At 39.2% G+C, this 15,775-nt stretch overlaps 2 protein-coding genes across 3 annotated transcripts in view; one reads left to right on the forward strand and one right to left on the reverse strand.

Moving 5' to 3' along the window:
• PCSK5 (proprotein convertase subtilisin/kexin type 5) overlaps positions 1-1,627 on the forward strand; it is a 260,279-nt gene extending 258,652 nt beyond the window's left edge. Inside the window, exon 37 of the mRNA XM_062641593.1 lies at positions 285-1,627. Coding sequence (XP_062497577.1) covers positions 285-688 — 404 coding nt within the window. The 3' untranslated portion in view covers positions 689-1,627. The remainder of the gene's footprint in view (positions 1-284) is intronic.
• An 893-nt stretch (positions 1,628-2,520) lies between these two features.
• Positions 2,521-13,591, reverse strand: LOC134175612 (riboflavin kinase-like). Of its 2 annotated transcripts, XM_062641761.1 has the most exons (5): positions 13,425-13,591; positions 11,654-11,805; positions 10,472-10,574; positions 8,852-8,989; positions 2,521-2,821 (listed from the first exon to the last, which is right to left on the reverse strand). In XM_062641761.1, exons 1-4 carry the CDS (start codon positions 13,504-13,506, stop codon positions 8,862-8,864), a joined length of 465 nt encoding a protein of 154 aa, XP_062497745.1. In that variant the 5' UTR covers positions 13,507-13,591; the 3' UTR covers positions 2,521-2,821; positions 8,852-8,861. The 2 variants fall into 2 exon arrangements, with proteins under 2 accessions (XP_062497745.1, XP_062497736.1); XM_062641752.1 differs by lacking the exon at positions 2,521-2,821 and having other exon boundaries at positions 6,679-8,989; positions 13,425-13,590.
• Between the last annotated feature and the right edge of the window lie 2,184 nt (positions 13,592-15,775).

Here is a 15,775-nt window from a genome sequence, read left to right on the forward strand (position 1 = left end):
ATCATGTCAAAATGTATTTGTGTGCCTGTTTTCCGGTTCTTGAATATTTCCAATCTAACACAGCAGCATAGCTATCTGAGACCTTGTTTATGTCCTTGTACCATCACAGCTACAGAACATAGTTGTGTACTGAAAGAGTGCATTATTTAGTTGAATGTGTTTAAAAATGTAAGCTGGCCTGAACATTGTACTGGGTTTTTTGAAGACAGATACCCCCTTTCCTGCCTCTGCAATACACACTCACAAGGCTTATTTAATCTGTTTTTCTTTTACTGCTGTTGTAGATGACTGTGTATTACGGACCACTCTATCACCTGAGAGCAAAAGCAAAACTGCTTTCTTTGTTATTACCTGTATTTTGCTTCTCCTTGTCATTGGAGCCATTGTATTCATCTGGAGAAAATCACAAGCCAAAAATCAGGCTGTCAATAAAGGCAGGTACGAGAAGCTGACAAACCACTCCAAAACCTTTTCTTCCAATGTGGGCAACTACCACGAGAGTACCAGTTACCAGGAAGATCAAGTCATTGAGTACAGAGATCGAGATAATGAAGATGATGATGATGAGGATGACATTGTATACATGGGCCAGGATGGCACAGTCTATCGCAAATTTAAATATGGACTTTTGGAGGATGATGAGGAAGATGAGCTTGAATATGATGATGAAAGTTATTCATTTAGATAACTCTTTACTAATTTATTAATTCCCTTCTGCATTGCTTTTCCTACTAAATTACAGCAATTTAGAGGAGTATGTTTAGTTATGTCTTAGCATGCTGAGCTCAAGATTTTAGCTGACAATTATTGTGAGAGCAGAATAGTTTCTTGAAACATTTTTTCCTAAAGCTTTACATAAATCCTTGCTAGCCTTTTAAGTAGCGCTTCAGATGTAGACTGGTTAAGAGATTATGTTTCTGTGCATTTGGACTAAATAGAGTGTAAATCCTTTCCCAGTATGTATTTCTGTGCATTATAACAAACACAAATTCTGCTTCAAACCATACACTCACACTTACTGAGAACCTTGCCAATCATCTACTAGAAATGTGAAGATATGAACAAGATCAGTGCATTTATCTAACTGGTGAATACCACTCAGATAGGGCAACAGTAGTTCACTACTTTGTGATTAGAGTTACTCACCAATCCATAATAGAATAAGCAAGTTTGCTGACTTTACCCAGATTTCCTTCGTTGGCATAATCTGGTACATATGTATTCCTCAAAGCCCACACATTTCTCTTTATAATCTTATAGCATACTTCCCAGTGAAATTGTGCATCTATGACATCTATGACTTCTGGGTTTACTGCAACGGGAAATATAATCTATGAACATGTTCACAAAAAAAGTCCTGATTTTCTCTTTTCAACTACTTTCTCAGTGATTTAAACACAGAACATCTATTAAAGCAGCTTTTCCGTTTCTGATGTAAATGGCTCAGGATGTTCAGACAGTGGCAAAGGGGATAGTTAGTATGTATTTGGTAACGTAACTTAAAGGAACACAGCAATGTGATTTTTTATTATTACAGAAATTTAATTTATCATGCTAAAGAAAGGGATGCTCTTTATGACTTTGTGTTGTGACAGAATAAATTCTTTGCACAAAACTGCCTTGAAAATCCTTCTGTTTGTCAGGTTTGCTTACAGAGTTCTTGTGGATTTCCAGTGAGAAGCTGAGCGATTACCTTTGTCCCTGCCCATTGTCTAAATTTGTGTAAGTCAGACTGGGACAAAGTTGCATTTCTCAGGATGAATCAAAACAAACAAAATTCTTCTCAAACACGATTTTTTCAAGGTGTTTTTTTAATAGATTATTTGTTATGGTTTGGGCACACCATTTCAACCATGTTTTCAGTTATCATTAGCTGTATTTTCTTTTGCTTCTGATTCTTCTGCTCTGCAGTCTGACGCTTTCCTTCCGGCTTTCACAACTTGTCACATGCAGCCAAGGATCCTGGATGTCCAAAGCAAAAGGGGACTTTTGTGCTAAAACCGGCACAAGCAGAACTGAGGCACCATTTGTTAAGAGAGAAGCGGTACCGGTAAATTCCCTCCACCCAGATATACAGTGCTTCTTGTGAGGGATTCATATGACTGCTCAAATGATAAACCTATTCTTAAAAGGTGCGAACATGCATACAATTGCCTTGAAGGTGAATCAGTCTTCTTAGGAGAGCAGTAAATAACTGATTAAGTTAGAAGGATATGATACAAGGTTATTACTCTTTTTAAACTAGAATTTCAAAATAATGGTCGAAGAGACCCAAACTTCTGCAGAGCCGTAACAGATTTACAGCATTCGCAATTAAAACTCCCTGCTAAGAGTCCACAGGGAGACGAAGAAAGATAAAGTTTAACAGTAAATTGGCACAAGAGGAGATCATTAATGAACCACTTACAATTCTAAAGAAACTCCATGGAAAGCAGAATACAACCAAGGAAGCCAAGTAACAAACCAAGTACAACCAAGTAATAAACGTGCAGAGAACACAGCACACAAGGAAAATACTGCTTTTCTGGATTATTTTATGGGCTTCTACTGCCTAAGTCCTTTACACTGTCCTGAAAGAAAGGTAGAGAAATTCAAATCCACAGTTGTTGAGAAACTATCTCTCATTACCCTTTCAGTAGGAAAGCTCTTTCCAAAAGATCTCCTGAAAATCTACATCTACAAAGTTTTACCATCCACTTACTTCTCAGTCCAGAAATCTATTTTGAAAGGTAGGTTACCAGTGTTCTTTATCCCCTCTTTCCTCAGAGTTGATGTAAATAAGGGAAAGTTTTCTCTTCCATGACTCTACCCTGAAGTTTTGCTAGAAAGGAAGTGGACAAAAGTAGATTGTCGGAGTCAAATTTCAAGTGTTTTGAGGCTACTTCCTCAACAGGCTATTATTCCCTGATCAGACTACATTCTTATAGTATACCACGTTTGCTTCTAGGTCTTGTAAAACAATTGCAGGACTTCTGGCTAGCGACTCAGGCTGAAATTTCAAAACAAAGAATGAAAATATTGTAAACTTATGTAAGCTACCAAAAAAGGTTTTCAAATGGATATTTTGAGGCATTTAGTTTTCTCATGAAAAGTAATGTGTTTCAAGGGATATATCTTTGCAATAAAAAAATGTATTCTCAGCAATCAAACTTCCCACTTTAAAAGTTACCCATAGAAAAATTCTGATTATCCATAGTAAGTCACTATTTTACCCAGGTCACTTGCTGGGATGGGAGCAACAGAGTATGTTTCAGAGCAGACCAGAGCTATCAAGTTTTCATCTTCCCTCAACCTCAAATGTCTATGTATGGTTTCAAGCCTGAAAAGTAATCAGACGTGCATCCTGATGAGGGACAGATATCCTAAGGGCTCGAAAGCACTTTCAGACAGAAAGCCTTTAAAGAACTTTTTCCACTCTTTTTTTTTTTCTTAATGAATACATATGTATGACAATAATAAGCTATCATATCAAACAACAGATGACTGAAAATTATGACTGTAAACAGACATACTCCCAATGAACTAGATGCATTTATAGATATAAGATGCAAAATCCACAGAAGACGTGCACATGCCACTTCAGTTCTTCTTTCAAGGCAGTATATCCTATGTTCCTATTTTACTGTTTGTTTCCTACTGGTAAGAAATAACCAGAAGTTGCCCAACATATATTGACTGATTTCACAATATCTCTTGTGATTTTATTGTTAATATGACAAAAGACAATTTTTCCCTTGGAGAAGATCGATACAAAGTAGAAAGTAATTATGACTTTTTGCCCCCTTCATCCTTTTTCCAATTTAGACTTACACTTGAGGAAGATCTCTTCTCAGGCCTTAACAAATAAAATAAATGCACTAATTATCTCTTTGCATGACTCTGTATGTTTACATTACACATTAAATTGAATAGTAAAAAAAAGCTATAAGTATTCTTTTACTCTTCCTCATTTGTCTATTCAGCATCTAAATAAGCACTTTTTTTTTATTTTTTGTCAGGAAGAGCTCAGATGCTCTTCTTGCTCCAGTTCTTGCCTTGTGTTCCTCCAGCCTTGCTCTCTGCACGTCGCGTCTAGAATTCTCACCCCATTGTTCTTCTGTATCCTCTCTCCTCGTCTCCTAGCACCACCTTCATTTCCCAGGTTTCTTTTTTCTCATACACGTATTCATGGTACATAGTTATGTTATTCATGGAAACCTTTCACAGACAAACCTTAGTACTATGGAAAAGCTAATCATAACTTCACAACAAACTAAAAAATAATATACTAAGCACTTTGATACTCTGAGCCACGAAAAAGAAAGCACTATTCATTTCTCAGTCATTACAGAAGATGAACATTTATAAAGTCAGTACCTTAAGTTATATAATTAATTATATATTAACCAGCATGGTCAGCAATGTTTATGAAGTTCTAGTCCCCTTAAAAACCCCAACAGGCCACAGATCTATCCAAATACTCCCCTGGAGCAACAGATAATGCAAGTTCTCTTCACACTAGCAAGTAGCGCCTTCTGTTTAAAATTTCTCTCACTCCTTTCTTCTCTCTTTAGGAAAACACAAGAAGCTTTGGGGAACAAATTATAGCCCTATGCAGACCATATCAATCACAAAATAAATTTTAAGGCAATTTTGTAGTGTTTTTAAATCTCATTTCATTTCCAGAATGAAAACTAGTAGAACATCTTAATCTTTGGAAATTACAGTGCTTGGGTGTCAAAACAGAAACCTAAAGAACATAGGTGCTTGAGGAGTTAGCTTTTAAATCCATGCCTCCAGTGTGGACAGTGTGCTAATAGAACAGCAGCGCGATCCATGACAAATCCCAAAGTACACTAAAGAATCCACTGCATCTAACACAAAAGCAATCCTTATGAAATATCCATAACCACATTATACTACATTCTTTCCTGATGAAATTCTGGGATGCCACATAGAGGTCATACAAAGGTCTACATACAAACAGCATGAAAGTATGAGAGAAACTTTTCCCCAAGAGGCCTGAGACAGATTAATGTGTTTCAAGATCCGAGTTTGATTCTTTTCCAGCTGTAGCAAATGGACCTTTGCCCTGACCCAGATGAATGTTTAAACAATTGAACCAGAACAGAACAGGATGCAACTCTTTCTATATGACTTCTAAAAGAACCAAGTAGTTTTACATTTTGAAAGAAAGGGTACAGGCAAATCTATTTTCAGGTTATAGAATTACAAAGACATAGCTCCCCTATGTCCCAGCACACAAAAATCCCCAGTCAGACTGTTTTCAGACACACTTTAATTTTAGCCAGTTTAAATAACCTCTGAATGCTTTTCTTCCGTCCAAGTTTTGAGGCAATCACCCTTACAAAGCTTTGCATAGGACTGAGACACCTAACAGTGCCAGGCATAGCAAAGGAAAGCACCATATGAACTAAGTCATTGTCAGAAGCTGCTTCAGACACAAAACTTACTGACTAGCAATACTGGCAATAACCCTTAAATACTGAACAACAGAGGAGTGATTGTGACTGATGAGAAACTGAATAAATTATTTACAAGAATTGCCAGAAATCTAAGGCAAAATAAGAATTAAGAAGCATACCAACTATTATCTCTATGTAACAATTTAGAAAGGGCTAAGAAGGGACAGAAATTATCAAAATATCAAGGTATCAAAGATATCAAAATAGTACAGTCTTCTGAAACAAACTTTCAAAGTCCACCTTCTGCAGCTTTGTGATTATTATATTTAGGCACTGTTATCAGATACACAACTGCAACTAGTGAAAGGAATAGGAACTGCCACCTCCTTCGGCTCAGTACAACCTCTCAATGCAAATGTGCCAAATTGAGGTTGCAAAAATGTCAGTAAACTGGACTTCACACTTGTTACCTTTGGCTAATTTCTCTCACCTTCTTGCTTCGCAAGCTCTTTTCCATCTCAAGGTCTTTCTGTTTTTTCCTTCCTTCCCCTTCAACTTTTTTCTTTACTATTCTCATTCATGCATGGAGTTCAAGTATATCAGACTTTGCACTAGTGTCCCTCTTTATCACGAGTGCTACTAACAACACTTTCCTTTCCAGCATTTTAGTTTACTGTATTCATTTGGAAAGCTATGCTTGAAAGTCTCTACATCTGCAGTATGTAACAGTTATTGAAAAATAAATGAAAATATACTCACATCAGTAACAACATTAATATGGTAACTATCCTACTTGCATAGGTACACATTAAAAAAAAATGATGTTTTAATTGATTTTCAAGTTTTAGTGGGCTTGATTTCATTTTCACATAGATTTTGAAAACGTCATACTGTATATATAAGAAATATGCTCTAAAGTGAAAAGGATACTAACCCAACACAGGCTCCATATATCTGTTTCTAGGAAAGCTTCAAATTCAAAATGCAGCTAGCTACGCAAGAAGCCTGTGTGAGCATCTATTGCAGACTATTTGCTTGTGCACACTGCACCTTCACATCTTCTGAACATGAAGGCATGCTGCATTTTAACATCAGCTAAGCACTGGTTCTTTAGGCTATCAGAACAGCAGCTAGCTTAATGCCACAGCTATCTAAGTAAGACCATTATCACCTATATGCATTTGAAAAAAAAATAAAATCTTACGCTGTTATTCTCACATTGCCAACAAACTCCATTTCAGAACAGTAACAGACCTCAGAAGTTGTGAGACAATTAAAATGCACCACAGGCTTTATTTTAAAAGTATTTGAAACGTTGAAAATTCTTGTATTGCTTCAAATCCTACAATTTCAGTGACCTTTCTTCCTCACTTTATGTTCATGTATTGCCTTACAAAGTACTGCAAACATCTGGAACATAAATAATGTAGCAACAAGTCTGTAGCAAGAACAACAATCCTTCCCTTCCCTTCAAAAAAAACTGAAGGTTTCAGCATGGTAATGAAAGAACTCTGAAGCAACTCTTTCAGTATGATACGGAATGCACACAGATGACGTGCATCACATACAATACAATCAATCAGAAAACCTGTGATAAGCAGCATTGCTACTTTCTCAGCTATACTCTTTTATTAATGGCAGTGTCACAACATAAACTGAAATAGTTATTTGCACATCATAAAAAAATACAGCCCTTCATAAAGTTTATATTGTGCAGGGAATCGCACAATATAAAAAAATCGCACAACTTAAAAAATCAATATATAATACCTGATATTAAATAATGCAGAGAGGTAAGATACACTCAGCCAAATAAATGCAAATATATTTTGTTCAGCTTGATGGCAACCATGCAAAGAACAGTTTATTACCTTACTGTATACATACTTCACAGTTCACGTGAAGGCTGTGAGCAAGTAAAATTTTTCCAGTTTTCCTTTTGCTGCTGTTCTCCATCTTCAAGCATTCGGTTTCATTAAAGCCAAATGATAAAAGCGATTTTGGATAGCAGCATTCATTAGCGGTGACAGAATAGTGTTACTAAGACAACCAGCTTAAGACACTCTGGTTTCCACACAGGCACATGAAATCTCTGGCAAAAAATAATTTTAAAAGGCAGCTATAAGCTTAGCTATAATAGCAGAATCAATAAAGACTTACTCTTTAAGTATGTTCTTGACAATATATGAGATTGGCTAACATGGCTGTAACTTGTTCTTCCAGAAAAGTAAAATAAGAAGCAAGACTTTGACATTGTTATATATTCAAGAATGCCTCCTTACACTGGGTGGAAAAAAAGTTAAAACAATTCTTCCATTATCCTTCAATTCTGAAGTGCAGAAAACCAGAACTGACTTTCAAGAAAATTCTTGTATAGATTTCCAACATGAATACAGCAAAAGCCCATTAAACTGGTTTTAGGGTTTGCTTTTGGGTTTTGGCTTTTTTCTTTTTTTCCTGACAGCAGGCAAGTTTAGTTTTCTTTTATTATTTTCCTACTAGAAATGCCAAAGTGTGCTGAAAATGTCCAGGCAATGGTTAGGACAAAACTGTGGCTTTGGAGAGATAAATTTATAAACAAACTTAACAACATAGGCCAAAATGATGCTCATTCTCTTAAGTGTCTTTATAGAAATCATTCTTTTCTCCCTCAAAAGGTGTATATCCCCTTCTGTCTTTGCCATCAACAGGACTGATAAGCATCTGAATAATCAAGTCCTCCACAGCTACAAGGACTCCTTGACTTGCTCAAGGCCTTTTCCCAAATACCCCATAAGACTTGCTGCAAGTTAAAACACTATGAACTAGAACCCTAGCAGGCTGACAGAACCCACCCCAGAGAATTCCCATAAGGCTATCCTGGCAGAGCTCTCTGAAATGCTGCAGTGAAATGCCGCAAAATGCAGGATCAGTATGCAATGGGACTGTTTTTAGAAGCAGTAAAATTTGTGGGTTGAGATACAAATAGATTAACAAGCAAAGGAGAAGAGAAGGAATGAAAAAAAGAAGACAAAATAAGGCAATCATTCACCACCTCCCCTGAACAGGCCTATGCCCAACTAGGTCCCAAACAAAGGACAGCCGACCCCCTTCTCTCCATTTAATTGCTCAGCATGACCACTACAGCATGGAGTATTTCTGGTTAGTTCAGGTCATTTGTCGGGTTGTGCTCCCTCCCTTGTACAGCCCCAGTTTATTCAGTGGGGAAGCAGAGCAAGAGACAGAGAAGGCCTTGATGCTGTGCAAGTACTGTTCAGAAATAGCTCAGATATTAATGTGTTGTGTTCATTGTTTTGGTCACAAATCTAAAGCACAGCACCATATGACGTGCTATGAAGAAAATTAACTCCATCCCAGCCAAACCCAGTACAAACACATACATCATATATCAAAATATACATGATACATGGTAGTGCAAAATGCTCCAAGAGATGAAAAAAACCCACATGTTTTTGCTTAGTGGTTTACTGGTTTGCCTTCCGGCAGGCGAAAGAAGCTGTCTTCTTTGAGTTTAAGATGTTCTGGTAAATCTAGCTGTCTTTTTGCCTCTTCAATGTCTTCCTGAATTGCTGAAATGAGTGCGCCTGCAAAAGAGCAGTAAGAAAAGCAGTATTTGAAAGCTGGTCTGAATTCTGAACAAACAATAGCAAAAGAAAAAGGGTGTACTGTAGAACACCAGAAAGCAATCACAGCCAGGATACATTTATTATTACTATGAAGTTGGAAAGGCACAATCTCTAAAATAACAGGCTTTTACGCTTTTGACATGCATTGCACTTTTCCCTGCTGTAAATACTTTTTCCTTGTTGCAAGACATTTTATCAAAAAAGTCAACAGAATTTCATTAATCGTTTCAGTTTTAACACACATGCATTTTTAAAAGAAAAGGGCAGACCAGACCAATGCTTTTACAACAAGCTCATGGTTTTCAAGCTACTCTGCAGACACGACAGTAATTTTTTGACTGAAATAAATAATTTCTGATAGTCTGGAAGTTACGGCACTTTGCTTTTTTTAATATAACCAATTTATTTATTAGTAGATTCAGCTTAGGAAAAAAAAAAACAACCACCACATTTTACTGAAAAGTCAAAGGTAAGACAATGATAAAACACTTTGAGTTGGAAGGTACCCATAAGGATCATCAAGGCCAACTCCCTGTTCCTTGCAGATCTACCTAAAAATAAACCATATGACTAAGAGCATCATCCAGATGCTCCTTGAACTCTGACAGGGCTGGTGCTACAACCACTCCCCTGAGGAGCCTAGCCTGTTGCAGTGACCAGACTCAGTGAAGAATCTCTTACTAATATCCAACATGCACTTCCTCTGACGCAGCTTCATTCTGTCTCCTCATGTCCTACTGCTCGTCACCAGAGAGAGGAGATCAGCACCTCAATCTCCACTGCACCCTTTGGGGAAGTTGTAGACTGCCAGGTCCCTCCCAGGCCTTCTCCTCTCCAAGCTGAAATAGCCAAACAACCTCAGCTGTTCCTTTTAAGTCTGGCCCTCAATTCCTTTCACCACTTTGGTCCCTCCTCTGGACACACTTTAATAATTTGGTGTCCTTCTTATATGGAGGTGCTCAAAACTGCACACAGTACTGTACTCAAGGTGGGACCACACCAGGGCAGCGCAGAGCGGGACAATCACCTCCCTCAACCAGCTAAGCGATGCTGTGCTTGATGCACCCCAGGGTACAGCTGGCCCTCTGGGCTGCCAGAGCACACTTCTGACTCATATTAAACTTGCCACCAACTCAAACTCCCAAATCGCTTTCTGTGGGTCTGCTTTCCAGACCTCTTATCCCCTAATTTGCGTGCTTAACCAGGATTACCCCATCCCAGAGGTGGGATCTAGCACTTGCTCTTGTTAAACTTTATGCGGCTGTTGATGGCCCACCTCTCTGTAGTCTATCTAGATAAGACTGTAAGGTGTTTCTACCCTTGAGAAACAGCTACCCCACACAAAACAGCTGATGATGAAGACAGAACAATGACACAGTGCTCCCAAAATGCAAGACCGTAACAAATTGCGTAACAGTTTAAGAGAAATGCAATACTGACCTAAAGAAGTGAAGTTTTTTTCTGATCGAATATATCCAAGAATAACTATACTAAGAATCTCACCATAAAAGTCACCTTTGAAAGTGTCAATAATGTGTGTTTCCTAAAAGAGAGAAATAAATTGACAATTATCATGATGCACTTTTTTATTTTCCTTGTTGTAAGGATGTTGAACTAGTACCTCTAATTCTAATTCTCTCCCACACATATCAGAACAACTAAGACACAGTAACATGTATAATGTAAGATTAAAAGGCTAGGGCTTGTAATTATGTTAGTATGAAGAACTGAACTTTCCATGGCATTTAAGAACATTATGATATTTACTTCAGGGGTAAGATTTTCAAGGCAGCAAATCACGAATAATAATGCCTAGATTTGTTTGACCATTAAGTTGCCAAGTCCAAATGACTGTAATGAATTTGACTGATTTAAAGAGAAGTTTTGCAAGCACAAGTAAAGAGAGCTTTTACAAGGAACTGAATGATAAAATTCCAAGAAGAGTGAAGGCACTTATTCTTGAAGCAAGGCTTCATGTCAAGTTAAAACTCCTTCCAAGTATTAGCAATTAAAATTAAGTTCTGCAAGACCCAGGAAAAGTACCAGCACCTGACAGCAGGAAAAACATAGATGCCACAGTTCAGGATTTTAACTCTGTGTTATTACCATTTATATTTTGATCTTGATTCTGTATATTAAGACACAGCACCCCACAAATGGATTCCACCATATAAGAGAAGAATTACCGGAAAATCATTATAAATTAAGGCATGCCAGAATTTCGTAAGTCAAATATGGATGATGGCAGAGAGATTAGCAGGTTCCAGCTCATTTTAGGGGTCTCAACCACTAAACTTGATACATCTAAACTTATGTTTATCTACCTATCAGCTCAATAAGCAACAACAATTTTGGAAATATGAATTTTTATTTCAGAAGTATTGAAGTAATGGTGTGAAGAGATAAATAAAAATCAGACTTACTTATCTACAGCTGCTTGCTCTATGGCTACTGACAGGGGGAATAGGGTTTTTTGTCTCTCCATAATGCACACATTTGAGATGAATAATTCTAACAGAAAATGGAATTTCTAATCTCATTTATGGCTCCAATTGTGCTTATTTTATTCAACGTCTAGTTCATTTATTGTAATCAAAGTACCACACAAAGCAAAATTCTTACCACCGATTTCTTAATATTTTTATAGAAAGGATTCCATCCTATGCTCAAAACCATTTTATGCACATCTCCATTTCCAACACAGGCCCAACCATAGTATACACCAGTAGAGATATCGGATGGAAAGCTTTCGACTACTTGCTCAGAAAAGTTAGCTGCAAAAATTTTAGAAAGTGTAAGTAAAGTGTATCACAGAATTTCAATCTCCTAAAAGCCAGGATCTGTCTATGAGCTATTTACAAGCAGAACATCGGCAACACTAGCACAACATGCCGCTTAAAAAGCATAAACAGAAAAAGCACTCATAAAATGTAATCTCTGTGATAATACCCGAGTTATGACACTTACTACACATACTATTTCATAGTTATATCCTCTGATATAGTTAAATAGTTCATTCTATACTTAAAAGTAATAAACTGAAATCTGCAGTCTGAATGCACTTCACTGGTAGGACTATCACTCCTTTAGTATGGTGAAAGAACAGAAAAAAAATCCCAAGCTTCTCTGCATTATAAAGTAGCATCTTAGCATTACTTACATATTATAAGGTTTTTGAGGTGTATTTTTTTGGAAGTAAAATATGTAAAAATAAACGAAGTTATTATTTCAGTCACTTGACAATTTTTTTCATGTTGCCTTTTAGGTTATTCATATTTGAGGCTTTCTACGATTTTCTTAGAAAAATTCAAATCTGAAATAAATTAGTTCCTTTTTGACTGAGGGGAATAAATCTAAGCCATTAGCCAAACAACTGTCCTATTCACACATGGATAGAGGTTGCCAATTAAGGCTTCACGACGATTTTAAAGAATTTACAGTCAGTGTATTTCTACCACAGTCCATAAGCAGGAAAAGCTTCCCTAACATATTCCTTGATACTAATAAACCAAATACAAACAATCAAGAAAACCCCACTAAATTCATATTAACAGATGGAATCACATGTCCCATACCTCAAGATTCCTCACAGGAGGTTTTCTTGGCCTCCTAGGATTTGTGAAAAATGCCCACTGACTCCAGCCTGTCTTTAGAAAAGGCTGATATCCAATCTGGATTACACCTCTATCTGTATTCAGACAAGTCAAACCAAGAAAGGCAATGAGAAAACACACTTCTCTTTAGGACAGCTGCACGTGCTCTGCCTTAAATTTCTGCATCAGCCACTTTACGTTTGCTTCTTTAAACCCACTCCCAGTGCTTGCTCTTTTCCTTGTCCTACTCTGCGGTCCAAAGAGTTTATAAAAACGGACGGTTTTCAAACTACCACATCACACCACCATGCACAGCGCATACGATCACTTTTCGGGATCTTGCAATTCATACTGATCATGATCAGATAAGGTAACTAAGGCAAACAGAGACAGTTTAACAGAAGGTCGGACAGTTGAACAAGAGTTGGAGTCAATATGAACGAAAACAAAAATCACCAAAAAAGCTAACACGGAGCAAGCCAAGCCTGTTCACGGGAAGAGCACGCCATGCGAAAGGGGAACTGGTGCAGGACAGCGGAGCGTCTCCCGAACTCAGCGACTGCACACAGGGACTCAACGCTGAGCTCCACACCTCCACCCGGCCGGAGAACCAGCCGCCACGGCGCCTCTCGCTCTGGCGGCCTAGGGGGCTCAGGCTGACGAGAGACCCCTGCGCCCGACGCCGGCCTCCCCGGGGGGCCCCAGAGCAAGGAGCCGGTGCGGGCCGTGGCGAACACTTCGCCCATGGGCAGGCGTCACCATCGCCCTGACGTGAGAAGATGCCCCGCGCTGCCACTCACCGGTGGGGATGCCCAGCTCCTTGGAGCCCCTGCCGAAGCCCTTCACCACCTCCCCGCGGCAGAAGTATGGCAGGTGCCTCATGGCGACCAGCTGCCTCCTCCGCACCCCTCTCAGTCCCTCTGCCGCACTCTGGGCACTACCAAGAGGAAGAGGAGGAGCAACAGGTTGAGCATTACAGCCCCCAGCGCACTGACCTTTCTGGGAGGCACCTGCCTCCTGTCAAAAACGGACTCGGTAACACAAGGCGCTGCCCTGGTGCCTGCTCGGGGGCGGGGGCTGCGAGACCACCTCTCCCGCCGACGGAGCTCTCCTCGGAAGCTAAGCCTACGAGGTGTGGAGCGGGTCAGGCGTCTGAGAGCTCTGTCGACGAGTATCTCCGGAGGGAGGCAGGCAGCAGGAGTCTTAGCTGGCTCTGTTCTAACGAGGCGGCCGCTCACCCCTGCCTGCAGACTCAACTCGGCTCCGCTCTTGGGTAGCGGCGGGGCCCATCCCACCCGCAGCCTTCCCGCGGCACAAGGCGGCGCAGTGGCGGCGCTGGCGCACGGCCCTGGGAGGCTGTGGGACCTCGCTCCAGCCTCCCTCGTACCTGAGAGTCACAACTCGCCCAGTCCCCCGCTCCTTGAAATAGCGAACGTTTATTCCCCGGTAATCCCATTTTAGACAAGCTCAAGTGATGCAGGATGCGGCGGACATCTGGTGAAACCTGTGAAGATGGATTTTTTTTTTTTTAATATTTTTATTATTTTGTTATGATGACAAACGATAGTTGCTTGGTAAAGAAAAATAATTTGTAGTCTCCCGTGATTTGTCAGCCTGGCACTGCAGGGATTTCCCTCAGGGAAATACACCTGCACAGCAACATTTGTCCTGAACTCACTCTGTGTTGGCGAGTAAGGCCCCCTCAACACTTCCTTAATTTCCTGTCTCTAGTCTCTTCTCATTTTGTAGCTTTGCCGCTACACTCCTTTCTATGAGCTTGTACCAGCTTTAGATCGAATTTGCACGTGTAGAAGCCCAGATAGCAGACACAAGTGCATATTCAGTCTCTGCAACATGGCAGCCAGCCTAAGCCGTTATGTCAATGGTATATATGCCAAATAAGTCGGGGGGGGGGGGCGGTGCGGGAGAGGAGGGAAGGCAAGTTATTCAGGAATGCCGTAGGGTACTTACACGTATTCATATAACATCTTGAAAGACTGTCAAAATCCTTGAAGTGAATTCCCAGTCATTTCCAATTATTCCTGTAAGGCACAATTGCCAGCTTTAGCAGTTTGATATAACTGTTTATGAAAGTGCTCCTGGAATTACCACTAGTTCTGTTGGCTGGGTATTTTTAGAAGAAATGCAGCCTAAGTACCTGTTACATGCTTGTATCTAGTTGCAGGTGTAATGGTGATGGTAACCAGTCCATGCTAATGAGAGAGAACTGTCTTGTGAAACTGATTATGTCATACTACAAAATGCAGAATGCCACTGATTAACGGATCTGTGGGCACTAGTTGTTTTATAGAACACGCTCAAAATTCATTTAAAATAGGACTCCACCTCAGATTTATCCTTTTTTTTTTTTCCTCTCATCTTACTTCCCCCTAGCATTTTAATTAATTGCTTCAGTCTGAGAAACTTCGACTGACATATGGAATCATTGTTTACATAACTTCAGCTGAACAAAAAAGAATGGTGGTAACATATATAAAAGAAGAAAAAGTGAAAGAAAAAGATGTCCTGAATACACCGCTGCTACCACATGTATTCTGTTCTGCTGTCTGACAGCATGAAGAGACTTGTAAAAAGTTTTAATTACATTTAGTAATGGAAGTATCTTGGATATTATACTAGTTATCTAGTTAATGACAGGCCATAATAATAGGCAGTGTGACCACTCGCCCCCAGAATTTTTAGTTTACTTTGGCTTTAGAGGAAGAAAAAAAGGTAAAAAATATAAAAAATAAAAAAGCACGTATATTTAGATTCATAATATGTTTTTCTGTTATAATGAATTATGCCTTTGGTTATAATTTATATGTAAGAAGATTTGTACTTCCGTTCTTTTTAATGAATACTTGCGCAGTAAGTTTTTATATTCTTTTGGCATCCACAAGATGGCACTCGATCTCTTCTTCAATTTCTGCACGTCTAGGCACAGGTTTTGGGCCCAGGATTTACAATTTTCACTAACAGAGCAGACCTTGATGCGCAGGAAGTCAGATAAATATTTGCTTTAAAACTACATGGTTAGTAGTTTCACAGAAGTCTCAGTGGCCACTTACATCTCATTCTGTCAAATAGTTGTTAATCCCTTTCCTCAGTCTTGGTGGGTTGCTGTAACCCGTGGTCAAAATTACTCATC

Source organism: Pezoporus occidentalis, unplaced genomic scaffold (genome assembly GCF_034315485.1).
Source record: "Pezoporus occidentalis ecotype Australia unplaced genomic scaffold, CSIRO_AGI_Poc_V1 ctg117, whole genome shotgun sequence".
In the NCBI taxonomy this organism is placed as follows: domain Eukaryota; kingdom Metazoa; phylum Chordata; class Aves; order Psittaciformes; family Psittacidae; genus Pezoporus; species Pezoporus occidentalis.